Genomic DNA, 12,259 nt, shown 5'->3' with positions numbered 1-12,259 from the left:
TTTTTTTTTAAGAGGAGGGGGCGGGAGGGGCGGCAGGAGGGAGTAGAGCCAGGTATAATCTGCCATGCAGGCCACCAGCTGTGGAGGCTGGGGCAGGAGCCGGGTCGCCGGGCCCTAAGCACCATGCAAAGTTAGGTAAAGAGTTGGTTCTCATTGCGCCCTGACCCCGCGGTGGGGCCCGGCTGGGGGGCTGCCAGGTGCACCCCGGGGGCGGCCCCCCTCCGCCTCCCCCCGCCCTGGCTGAGAAGCTGCCAGATGCCCAGGAGTCAGCACAACCTTCAGTACCCCCGCCTCCCGGACAGGACATGGTCCGCCCTTTGCTCTCCCAGGGCCGCCTGGTGGAGAGCCCTGAGGACGGACGGATGGACAGACAGACGGACCAAGGGTTGCAGACTCCATTGGGTCACAGGGGCAGGAAGGGGACCGGCGGGGTCTGGGTCCTTCTGTTTTCTGGCCGACTGGGTGTGCCGAGGCCCTGCGGCTGGTTTGGGAGGAGAGTCTGGGGCACAGGACGGACGGGAGGGCGGGCTGGGGCGGATGAGATGGGGCCCCCTGCCCTGGTCAATGGCTTTGGCCTTGGATGGGGGATTGTGGGGGGTTATTCCCTAGCGCCAGGCATAATGGAGGTCAGTGGAGGCTGGGCTGGGTGGGCCGGGCAGAGGTCCCGTGTCTGACACACAGACCTCCCTTCCTGGCACCTGCTCCCAAAAATGTTCATCCCTGGGGCGATGGGTGCAGATGGGGCTGGGGCGGAGCCGGGGTCAGGGGGCACCCGGCACCTCCAGCTTAGTGTTTTTGGAGCGGCTCAACGGAAAACCTTTAGCAGATGGGCAGCTCCCCCGCTGGCCAACCCCCAGGAGCCCTGTACAGGGTCCGAGTGGGCCCTGCCTTGGACTGGCCTCCTCCCCATCTGGGGGGCCTGGCTATGACACAGCCCCTTCCACCGTGCCCCACTTGGGGGATGAAAGTGCAAACAGCGCCCCCCCCCCCAGACAGCGGGAGGCACAGGGAGGGGGCTTCTCTCCAGGATGTAAGGCACTGGCGGGGGACGGGGGAGGCAAAGGAGGGGACGCCCCCGGAACCTGCCCCCAGCACTGCCCCCTGGGGGAGGGGTCCCTTCTCTCTAGCTTGGAGGGGGCTCGGAGGTGGGGTGGCGGAAGGGGGCATGAGGATGTCCTCGCAGCCGCTTAGGTCCCAACTGGACCGAGGGAGGGGGGCGGGCAGAGGGGAATCAGGCACTTAAACCACTTGCTGTCACCTGCCAGTCCAGTCGGCACCCCACCTCCCAGACAGCGCCCCCCCTCCTCGGAAAGTGCATTGCGGAGAGTGTGCAACCAGGGGGGGAGGTGGGGAGGGGCGGCAGGGTAGCCTCGATGCCGATGCCGGGATGGGGCTGGGGGTCAAATTGCATAGACATCTCCTCCCAAAGGGGGTGGGCAGCAGAAGGCCCCCCCCCATTGGGGTCCCCAGCGCTGGAGAGAGCAAGAGCGAGTCCTTCGGTAAGACTGCAGGACCCCTACACCTGGTGTCCCAAAGTACCTGCAAGGCTGGGTCCTTTTTTGTTGAGGACGGCACCGGGTCCCAACAATTTATCTTTGCTGCCCTTTGCTGCCCGTCCTGCCCAACTCGAGGTCTCTGTGGCCTGAGGCCTGTGTCCTCGCTGTCCGTGGGACCTGCCAGCCAGCACCTGCCTCCCCCTTTGGCAAACACCGTCCGTGGGGGGCTGTCCCCATCCATCTGGTCTCACCTGGTCTCCGGATAGCGTGGGGTCCCAGGCATCGGGCGGGCGGGTGGCAAGGAGCTGAGTCTTGGGCCGTGCCCCTATCGTGTGGTGTCCCAAGGGGTGGCGGGGCCAGGTCTTCCAGTTCTGTGGCCATTGCGTCCTTAGAGCTGGAAACCGTGCGGTCTTTACCTTTTGTCTTCTGGGTAGGGTGGGTTGTTTTTTTGTTTTTTTTTTTCTGTTTGTCTTTTTTTTTTTTTTTCTTTTTTTCTTTTTCCCCCTTTTCTCTTCCTCGTGCATAGGTCTGTGTAGTCCGTCTTTGCAGCCAGGCTGGGAGCCAGCAGGGTGGTCTTTTGCTCGCTCTGATTTTCTACCGAAAACATGGGCCGGGGGAGGGGGCTGGCAGCACTGCCCCAAGATGCCCAGGCTGATGGAGGAGAGGCGTGCGGTCCCGCAGAGACCTGGGCTACCCCAGATACCAGGACTGGCGACCGAGGGGACAGGGAGAGAGAAAGGAGGGGTGGGCGTCAGGTTGGACCGTTGACTGAGGGATCTCCACACCACCCGCCTCCTCCTGCCCTACGACCTCAGTTTCCCCTGTCCTGTGAGCAGCTATGTGACTCTGGCCACACGGCCTTGGCTCAGGACAAGCCTGTGGTTAAAACTCAGGCCGCCCAGCCTAAGCAGAACCTGCACAGCTTGGAGAACAGATTCTCCACACCACGCAGTCGAGTCTGTCCAGTTCTGCAGGGTGAGCTGACAGTAGGTGCATCCCACGCAACTTCAGGGGCTCAGGACCCTCTATGGAGCTTCAGGGGTCTGCGTATGTGCTTGACACAAGTATGCCGGTACAGTTTTGGAAATACACTAACAGTAAACCTGCTCAGTATATCTGAAATCAGAACTGCACTGTTCCGCATTTTCATTCTGTGATTCCGGCAACCCAGCCTCGGCACCTCTTTGTCCTGCATATAAAGTCGGGGTGGGGAAAGGTTTTGGGAGAAGAGGATGCGGGCCAACCCCTCACCCTCTTGTAGGACCCACCTCATCCTGGTGCTGTAAGCAGAGCCAGCTTCAATCCTTCCCCAGGTCACAGCCCCCACAAGCCCCCTCCAGGAGGGAGACCAGGTCTCATCCTCCTCGTCTCCTGGTCCTGATGAACACAGGACACGGAGGTGTTGGGCAACTTGCCATGGGGTGACCAGCATGGAAGTGGCATAGGAGAGATTTGAACTCTGGTCTGCTGGGCTCAGGATCTGGTGTTTGCAGCCAGCATCCCCCTCAGGACGCCTGGAGCAGTGTCTGGGAGAACCACCCAGTCAGAGGCTCCCTACAGGCACTTAACAGCACAACCCGGCTCCTCTGCATCCTATGTACAGAGAGGACTGGGAAGCTGGCAGAGCATCTTAGGGATCCAGCCCTGGAGCACCCAGTCAGTCTAGGGGCTGGGGGGTGGGGAGCTCCCTCAGGCCTGGGAACCTCACTCCCTCACCTGCCCAGGCTGGTTGTGCCCATCCTGAGCCCCCTGCATCCAGGCTGCTCGGTCATTCTCTGGAGCTGGCGCCACTGTGCTCCCAGCCCCCCACCTACAGCCAAGTTCAAGTTCATCTCGGCCATTACCTCATGTCTGGTTTCCCTTGGCAACCAGACAGGCTCTGGGTGTGACCCTCCTGGTGGACGGAGCCTCCCTGGCCTTTCCTCCCTCCCCTGCACTCCTGGGGCAGCTGTCTGCCCAGCTCCCACCCCAGGGTCGGGGAGCAGTGGGCACTCTCATCCCACCTGGTGGGTGAGGAGGCATACCGTGGGGCTGGCTGGGAACTCGGGGATCCCGGAGTGCTTCACTGGCCAGACTAGCTTGAACCCCAGCTTTGCAACCCTCCACTGCCTGGGAGGGTAGCGGGGTCGCTGTGTGCTGTGTGGGGCGCAGCTGTAGAACACTGTGGGGGCGCAGGACCACACTGGGGCGGTAGGGGCGGAACCCACCTGGGGGGCAACTGGTATCACCCAGGGAGCCGGCCAGAGGCGGGGGAGGGGCAGCACCAGCGAACAGAGGTCTAAGTCAGGGCATCGATCTGCAGGAGGGGCTTCCATCGAGCGGATTTCTGATCAGGGCGCGCCATGGACGGGGGCCCTGCGGGGGCTCAGGCACTGGGGAAGCCAGCATAGCTGGCAGGCTGGGGCGTGGGGAGGAGGGGATCGGGAAGCCAGGCCGCCAGGAATAATAACATTGAGCCTCACGGAAGTGCTGACTGCGCTGGAATCGGCGGCACAGCGCGGGGTCTGCGCTCTCACGCCCCCCTCCTCCTCACTCTCCCGCCCATCTGCGGGAGGGCAGCGTGGAGGGCAGCCCAACGCTGTCGCCACCAGGGTCCTCCCCTCCCTGGACACCCGCTGTGGGGACCTCTCCCTCCACCATCTGCTACCTCCCTTCCTGCCCCAGCAAGGTCTTCCCATCCCACTCCCTCATTCTAAATCCATCCATGGCTCCTTACTGCCCCCCAGGAAAGCCGAGCCATCGGTGCCAGCTGGGAGCTCCCACACTCAAGCCCCTCAGCTGTGCCTACAATGAGCCCCCTGCCCAGACACCCCAACTCCCTTCCATTGGCCACCAGCAGTGACCCTGGCTCTAGCTGCCTGGGGAGGGCAGCTGGGAATCTACAGAGGCCGACCCTGGGGGAGGCTGGGCTCCCTCTTCCCCTTTTATCAGCTTTTGTTTCCGAAGCAGGGACATTCCCAGTCTCCTCTGGTTGGGGACAAGAGGGGGACACAGGGCTCTGTCTGTGCTGTGGGGAGTTCAGGGGGCTTCCTGGGAGGAGCCTGAGCCAGAAGAGACAGAAGCTCTGAGAGGGTGAGGCGGAGCCTGGCTGGAGCCCTGGTCTCCAGGGACCCCTGTAACCACTCGCCTCCCCTCCCACTTCCTGCTTCCACCCTGGCTGGATCCTTGGAAAAGAGGGGTAGAGGCTGGCTTTGGCCAGGGACTCCCCAGGACCCAGGACAGACCAGGGCTCCCAACACTGAGTTGAGTGCTGGCAGCTATTAGGAACTCACTTTTCTCTGAGCCGCCTGCCTGCCTCTGGGTGGGCTGGTCCCCCCTCTAGTGCACACCTCTCTTGTTATGTCGCCTGTCCAGGCACTGTCCCCACCTGCCCCACTGCTCTAGCAAGGATGGGGGTGTGGAAGGGGGCAGAAGCTGGGTGGGGTAAAGGTCCTAGCTGGCGGGCTGTGTGACCACGGGCAGAGCCGCGCCCTCTCTGGGCCAAGATTGCCCCATCTGTACAAAGTGCTCCCCAGCTCTGCCGCTAGGATAGTGCTGGGCATGGGCTGTGCCTGGGGATGCTGGCCCCTCTGCCCTGCCCCCCGCCGCCCGCCAGCCGGCCTCTCGGCCCCTACCTGTGCCTGATAAATGCCCGAAGGATCCCTTGGTCCTAATCCCACAAAGGAACGGTTTGCAGGGGGCGTGTCGGGCGGAGCGCAGGCTGCAGGGAGAGAGACCAGAGCCCGTTAGCAAGGGGGCCGGCCGGGCCCAGGAGGGTACCCACTGCCCGGGGTCACACAGCCAGCCCGAAGCACCCGGCTCCTGTGGCCTCCGAACCTACTGCCCTCTCTCTGGGGAGCTTGCCAGGGGATCCTGCCTCGGGGGTGGCGGGTACAGGGAGGTGGCGGGGTGGGGGAAAGCAGAGAATGAACGATTCATAACTCAAAACCCGCCATGAATTATTCAGTGCATTCTGCTGCTGACCGGGCTGCATCCCGCACCGGGCGCCCTAAATTATTGAGGGCGTTTATTTATTAATTTTCCTCCTGGAAAGCCCTGGGCAGGCTGGGCCTGCACATCCACTGCCTGCATCTCAGCCTCACCTGTCGTGCTTGGCCGTAACTGAGTAACTCGGAGCCCAGGGCCATGCAGGGCTGGGAGAGTCAGGGACCCTGGTGGTGGCCACAGAGTGCTGGGGTACTGACGGGGTGGGCACCCACGGGCCAGCGTGGGTTTGTGGTCCAGAGCCCCGGGTAGGGGCAGGGCTGGGGATCTATGTTCTGCATCGGCGCTGGGTGAAATTCATCATTTTAGTTTACTGTTCATGGGGCTCAGGTCAGAACCAGGGCTCGTGGGCGCCAGGCAAGTGCCCCCCATGGAGCCACACTGACCCCAAGCCTTCACGCTCCTCCACCCCAGGCCCTACTGTCCCATCTACAGACATATAAGCATGGAGAGTCAGCGAGAGCTGGGGGCAGCACGTGGCCTCGCTCTGCCCAGGTGATGCCACCCACGGTCCCCTGTGGCTCTGCTGGGCGGGTGCTGACTCAGGGGCCCAGGCCACAAGACTGAGCCTCAGAAAGGGAAGGAAGGTGTTTGCCTGAGGCGCATGGACCAGCGCCGCTTTGGGGAATTCTGGGGTTCAGGGAGAGCCATGCTGCAGAGCTACCCTGCAGGCTGGGCGGGGGCAGCCAGAGGAGGGGACAGGACCCTCTAACCCCCAGGACAGAGCCCAGAACCTGAATCCCTGGAGCCTCCGCAGTCCAAAGGGGGAGTTGGGAGCTGACACCAACGGCATACGTGGTGTCACCTGCAGCGTGGCCCAGCTCAGGTGCTCTAAAGGAACAGGGCTCTGTGAGACCTGTTTTCCTCCCCAGGAATCTAAAACTAAGTAGTTCGTATGGGAAATACCACTGTTTTAAAATGTCACCAAGGTCTCATTTGTCAGAGACAAAAGCTTTCTGGGGACCAGGGTGGGCTCCTGGACAGCCTGCTGGAGACCTGGGTGCTTCTGTTTCACAGTGCTGGGGGTTTTCACACTGAGTTACTGCACGCCCAGCCCTTTTTGAAAAATTTGCAGCAGAGTCTGCCTAAGTCACTAAGCTGCCCGGTAGGCACTTGCCAAGCCCTTGCCTCTGGGCCCCAGAATGCTGGGGCATCAGGTGCGCTGGGCCAGGTGCTCATGCCGGAGGGGGGCTTCTAGAGACCCAGGACAGCGTGGGGCAGGGGACAGCTCAGCACTGGCACCCTGGCTGCAGTGTGGGCCTGCCATCCCGAGGCTCCCTGGCCCCGTGGATCCCCGATATTCTCGACCCGAGTTCACCCGCGCCCACAGGACTGGGCAGCAGGGCGGGGAGGGCCCGGGGACAGGGGCACGCTGGCTCCCGCGTGCTTACTGGGCGAGATCTGCGGTGTGGCTCGTCGCTGGGAGGTGGCAGTGGGTTTGGTAGCCGGGGACAGCGCCAGGGGCGGAGGGGCCAGCATCGAGGTGGGGACGCAGTAACTGGACATTTTGAGCTGGCCACTTCCGTTTAACTGAGGGGGGACAGAGAGACATGTGGTTAAGGGGGTGGGCGGCCCCTCCACCTCAGGATGCTGGCACCGACGTCCCGAGCTCTGTGCACGTGGCCTGAGGCCCGAGACTGGCCTGGTGGCAGTGCCTGCGGATGACCTCGCCCGTGTTGCTGAGACCGCCGGCACTGCTGGGGTCACACATACCTCTCCTTAAGCCACCTGCGCACGGACCTGCTTTTCTCCTAAGCGATGTCACCTTGTACCAAGCCACAACACGAGGTGTCTTCCTAAGGAGCTCCGAGGACAGTTGGCCGTGAGTGACCTTGGCCAGTGTTTCAAGTTCAAAAGATCTTTGAATACCAAAGTCTTTTTTTTTCCCCCAAAAGACTCTTCAGGAAAGCTGGGCTCACCAGGCTTGGCCTGAGCCTAGCTGCGTTTCTCCTTTCTGTCTGCCTGCCTCCTTGTCCCCTTTCCTTTTTCAGTACTGGGGAACTGAACCCAGGGCTTTCACCTGAGCTCCATCCCAACCCTCTTTTAAGTTTTTTGAGACAGGGCCTTGAGAAGTTACAAGTGGCCCGAGTTGGGCTTGCACTTGCAATCCTCCTGCCTCAGCCTCCCAGAGCACTGGCAGGACAGGTGGGTGTCATACCCAGCATGGCTGCTCTTCTTGGCCAGTCCCTACTGTCCCATGAAGCTTGTGTTCTGCACCACTGGACTATATGAGGTCCATGGGGGGGCTGGCAGGGCCCTGCTGTACCCTATATGCCATCAAGCCCAACATCTGGCGAAGTTTAAAATCCCCTGCTCCAAACCAGCGAACTCCAGACCTGAACTCAAAAACCCAGCTCCAGTAGATGTCCTGCATTTCAGCATGGCTGAACGACGCACAGCGGTCCCCAGGGTTTCCTGGGGCCACCGAAAGGCCTGAGCCCCATCTGTTCACTCACCGGTCCAGGCTGCTGGCTGGCTGGGTCGCAGGCGAGCGAGACAAGATCTTTGAGCGGGTCCTGGGGGTTGAGGTGGGGAGGGTAGCGGATGGCCGTGTGCGGGAAGTAGGTGGAGGCCGTCTGGGGCAGGATGGAGGTTGTAGGGAAGTGGAGGGCTGAGGATGGGTGGGGGCTCCGGGCGATTCCTGCAAAGAGGGTGGAAGGCAGTTGTCACTGGGGGGCCCTGAGGCCCCACAGCTGGGTTCACGCCTGCATCAGTCACGGCCACCTGGGCGCTCTCACTTCACTCCCATCCTTTAAATTTCTGCAGCCCTGGGGGTGGAACCCAAGGTCCTCACCCTGTGCTACAACCCTGGCCCTTTTTAAAGTTTGGGACAAGGTCTCACCAAGGTGCTAAGCTGCTCAAGCTGGGCTCAAACTTGTGATCTTCCTGCTTTAGCCTCCTGAGTGCTGGGATTACCAGCATGTGCCACCATGCCTGGCACTCTTTTTTTTTTTAACAGAGAAAGACAAGGCAGCCCACAAAAGATATGTCACCTGGCAGAGGCCACAGCAAGTGGGTGGCAGACCCAGGGCTTGGTTAACAGTCCAAAGCCAGTGAATCTGGCTCTAGTATCCCGGTCTTCCATTTCTTCTTCTGTGAGCAGGGCTGATAAATGTCCCAGGCAGGGAGCTAGCCAGGTTCCAGGAGTCTTGGGCCTCCCATGGGGGTGGTTCTCCTTTAGGAGGAGACAGGCACGGGAACAGTGAGAATCAACAGCCTGTCTCAGAGGTGGGAGTTGGCAAATGAGGACTTTGGCTGGTTGTTCAATAAAGTTTTATTGGCACACAGCCTGACACCTGTGTGTGTAACCTCTGGCTACTTCTGCACAGAGGGTAGATTGGTTAACAGTTCAAAGCCAAAAATATGTACTGTGGTCAGAGGCCAGGGACAGAGGAGGCAGGGCATGCACACTGCAGAGTAAATATTGTGACGGCTGCTGAACTGGTCAGGAAAAGGAAAACCAATGCCACCATAGAATATTACTCAGCCAGGAAAAAGGCCTGACACTGGCTGCAGTGTGGGCAGACCGCAAGGACACTGTGTTCAGTGAGAGGACACAGTGTGGGCTTCATAGACAGGAAATGCCCAGGACAGCCGAATCCAGAGACAGGAAGTGGACCCAGCGTGGGGACAGGTGACTGCTCATGAGACAGACAGAGCTTCCTTATTTTTTTTTTTTTTTTGCGAAACTGGGAATTGAACTCAGGCCCTTGCGCTTGCCAGGGAAGCGCTTATTCCACTGAGCCATCTCCCTGGCCCCAAGGGCTTCCTTTTTGAGTGATGGGATGTTCTGGAATTAGATGTGGAGGCACAGCTTGTAAAAGTACTAAGTACCAATGAAGTACCTAAAGAAGAACCGCCCCCACGGGAGGCCCAAGACTCCTGGGACCCTTAGCAGCCCTGCTGGCAGAAGAAGAAATGGAGGGCCAGGTGCATGGTGACCCGGTGCTGCTAGAGTCTCTTCATCCTCCTGAACCTACAGAGACCTTGTGTCCGTCCTGCAGAGGTGGCAGTGCTTGGGCTCTCAGCCACATGCCCAGGGGGACCTCCCCGGTCACGAGACGGAAGGGGCATGACCCTCACCGCTGTGCACGGCGATGACAGGCCGGTGGTGCTGGGTGAAGCTGGAGAGGCGGGGTGAGTCCTGGGGGGATGGGCTGTTGAACGGGGACTTGTCCATCTCTGTCTTCTTCACCGGGGAGGACATACCTAGGGGAGGGCACAAGGGAGTCACAGGCAGCCGTGTTCCCAGGGTCCCCAGGGCCACCTTGAGAGTCAGCACCAACATGCTGGTGAGGCCATTCTGCCTCCCACAGCCCCAGAGCCCACAGGTGGGCAGGGAGCCCATTTCACAAAAGAGCAAACTGAGGCCTGCAGAGGATGTGGTACGGCCCTGGGCCGGGTAATTGGTTACTGACAGGGGCCCCTGCATGTCCCAGGGGAAGCCGGTGAGCTCAGGGCCTGGTCCACCGCACCCTCACCCCATGATTCCAGCGTGGCTTGCTGTGCCCATGGGAGCCTCCCTACCTGCCCCGCTGCCCCTGAAGAGGCCTGGACCCAGAGAACAAATGAATGAAAAGGTGCCCAAGAGACGCAGGTGGGCACATTGCCCCACTCCTATCTGGTGCAGTACAGGAACGTGCGCTGGGCACAGTGACCCAGGACTGCCAGCTGTCACCCTGTCAGTGACACCCATGCTGCCAGATGCTGGGGCACTGGCATTTCCCAGGGGGTTCTGCTGCAACCAGGTTGTAGTGACTGGGGCTGGCACAGAAGATTTGGGGTCCCCGAGCATCTTCACCTCCTCCCTTGAAAGTTAATCCAGAACCCAGCTGGGGGCCCTGAGGCAGGGGCGGCTGGGGGCTGCCTGGGTGCAGTGACACTGCAGGCCCTCAGTATCTCCGTGGGCCCATCTGTGAAGTGGGCATCTTGGGACCCACAGAAGCTGGCATGGCACAGTGCCCAGCGGTGGCCAGGGTGCAGCCCATGCTTCCCACCGAGCTCAACATCCTAGGGTGGGGCACACAAGGCCTGGGGACACCTGCATGCCTGCCTGCCCCCCAGCACCCAAGACCAAAATGATTTTTAACATTGGTTTTCAACTATGGCAACTGAATTTTTCTCTACTTGTCTGAAATTCTTAAAGGTTCTCCCTTGGGTCTTGGAGTCTGGGGGTGTCATCCACTGGGGCATTCTGGGCACTCCAGGATGCTGAGCTGTGGCCCTGGCCTCTGCAGGCTGAAGGGCAGGAGCTCCCCTGGTGTGATAACCACTGATGTCCCCAGACATGGCCCAGTGTCCTGTGGGGCGCCCCGCTGCTTCCGCCTCCCTCTCCCTTCTCCCCTACCCTGGCTTCCTGTCTAGACAGCCCCCAATTAGCCGCTCATTACAGCCACTAAGCTGATTAGTCGGCTCCTCCTGACTCGGCCCTGGGTCTGCTCCTGGCAGCCCAGAGAACGCCCTGCCGCAGTGGCCGCCCTGGCTGGGCCCTCAGCCTCAGCACCCCTTCGGCCACCTGGTGCAGCCTCAGGGACCTCCAGGCCTCTGGGAACCTGTGTGTAGCGTGGGTGCCACATTTCTCCTCTCAAGCCTGTTCCTCAACCTCATACAGGATGACTCCGCTGACCCTTGCACAGTGAGCTGGTGACCCTGGCCATGCCAGTGGGGACAGATATAGGGGCAGAAAGGGGAAGCCCCAGACCTCAAGGCTCAGCCATTTGCTGTGAGACCTCGGCACCTTCCGCCATCTATCCTCTGCCGAGTGGCCTCAGCAAGGGTGAGGTGGTGGAGGGGACTCCTGGGGACAGGCCACCTGTGTCTCAGCAAGGACACCTGCTATGCAGGGATGGCCAGGAGGGGGCAATGTCACCTCTCTGAGCCTTGGGGTTCCCCTTTGCAAACTGAGGTGCTCTTTAGATGCCCATTAATGATGGGGCAGAAACCGTCACCTAGTATCTACTTAGTGGCAGAATCCTTGCTTTTGAGACAGCCACTGACAGCATAGAGTAAGACAACATTCCCCCAGCATCCATCAGAGCCGACTACGCTACCAGCTCCTGGGCACAGAGACAAACAGAGGAGGCAAATGCCACTTCTGAGAATAATCTTGAAAGGAAGAAGGGGATACTTGACACCTTCCTTCTCCCAACCCATTTTCTTTTGGCTGGATGAAGTGTAGACATGATGGCAATCATGTTGGGCCATGAGGTGGGAATAAAGTACGTATCTGGCAGAACGTAAGGCAGGCGCCTCAAGCCCTCATACCATACTTCCCAGGGCTGCTAACCCCTGGACATGTACCCATAATGGGAAAGAACGTGTTGGCCTTTAAGCTATACGTCTCAAAAATCCTACATAATTCCCACATGAGCTTATTAGGGGAGTACTTCAGGGACGAATTTCTCCAATTCGTAGGTGAGGAAATTAAGATTCAGGGAGGGTATAGTGGGGTCACCAGGCAAACGCAGGGACTGGGCTATGCCCCTAGGTAGGTGGCTGTGGGAATCCCAGCTAGGATGCCGCAGGATAAAGGACTACCTAGGGCAGTACTTCTACAATTACGGGGCGCCAGCCCCATGGCATAGGCATTTTGCACACCCGTTTCCAAAACCCAGTGGCCAGCCCACTAGAGAGCAGTTTTCTGTGATGGGGATGTTGTTTTTTTTTTTTTTTTTCGGAACCGGGGATTGAACTCAGATCCTTGCGTTTGTCAGTCAAGCGCTTATCCTACTGAGCCATCTCCCTTGCCCCAAACAGGTCAATCCCCTACACCTGTGGCC

At 60.1% G+C, this 12,259-nt stretch overlaps 1 protein-coding gene across 8 annotated transcripts in view; it reads right to left on the bottom strand.

Annotated features, from left to right (window-relative positions):
* Nfic (nuclear factor I C) overlaps positions 1-12,259 on the bottom strand; it is a 50,420-nt gene continuing 38,161 nt past the window's right edge. For 4 of the 8 annotated variants that reach the window (XM_023716858.1, XM_023716855.1, XM_004632729.2 and 1 more), the window contains 5 exons: positions 9,564-9,689; positions 7,937-8,121; positions 6,872-7,010; positions 5,111-5,196; positions 1-2,204 (listed from right to left, as the gene is read on the bottom strand). In XM_023716858.1, the coding sequence (XP_023572626.1) occupies positions 2,187-2,204; positions 5,111-5,196; positions 6,872-7,010; positions 7,937-8,121; positions 9,564-9,689 (554 nt within the window). In that variant the 3' untranslated portion in view covers positions 1-2,186. The remainder of the gene's footprint in view (positions 2,205-5,110; positions 5,197-6,871; positions 7,011-7,936; positions 8,122-9,563; positions 9,690-12,259) is intronic. The other 4 variants (XM_023716859.1, XM_023716861.1, XM_023716860.1 and 1 more) reach the window with 2 other exon arrangements.

Source organism: Octodon degus, unplaced genomic scaffold (assembly GCF_000260255.1).
Source record: "Octodon degus isolate 3935 unplaced genomic scaffold, OctDeg1.0 scaffold00050, whole genome shotgun sequence".
In the NCBI taxonomy this organism is placed as follows: domain Eukaryota; kingdom Metazoa; phylum Chordata; class Mammalia; order Rodentia; family Octodontidae; genus Octodon; species Octodon degus.
This window is presented reverse-complemented; position numbering and strand designations above follow the sequence as displayed.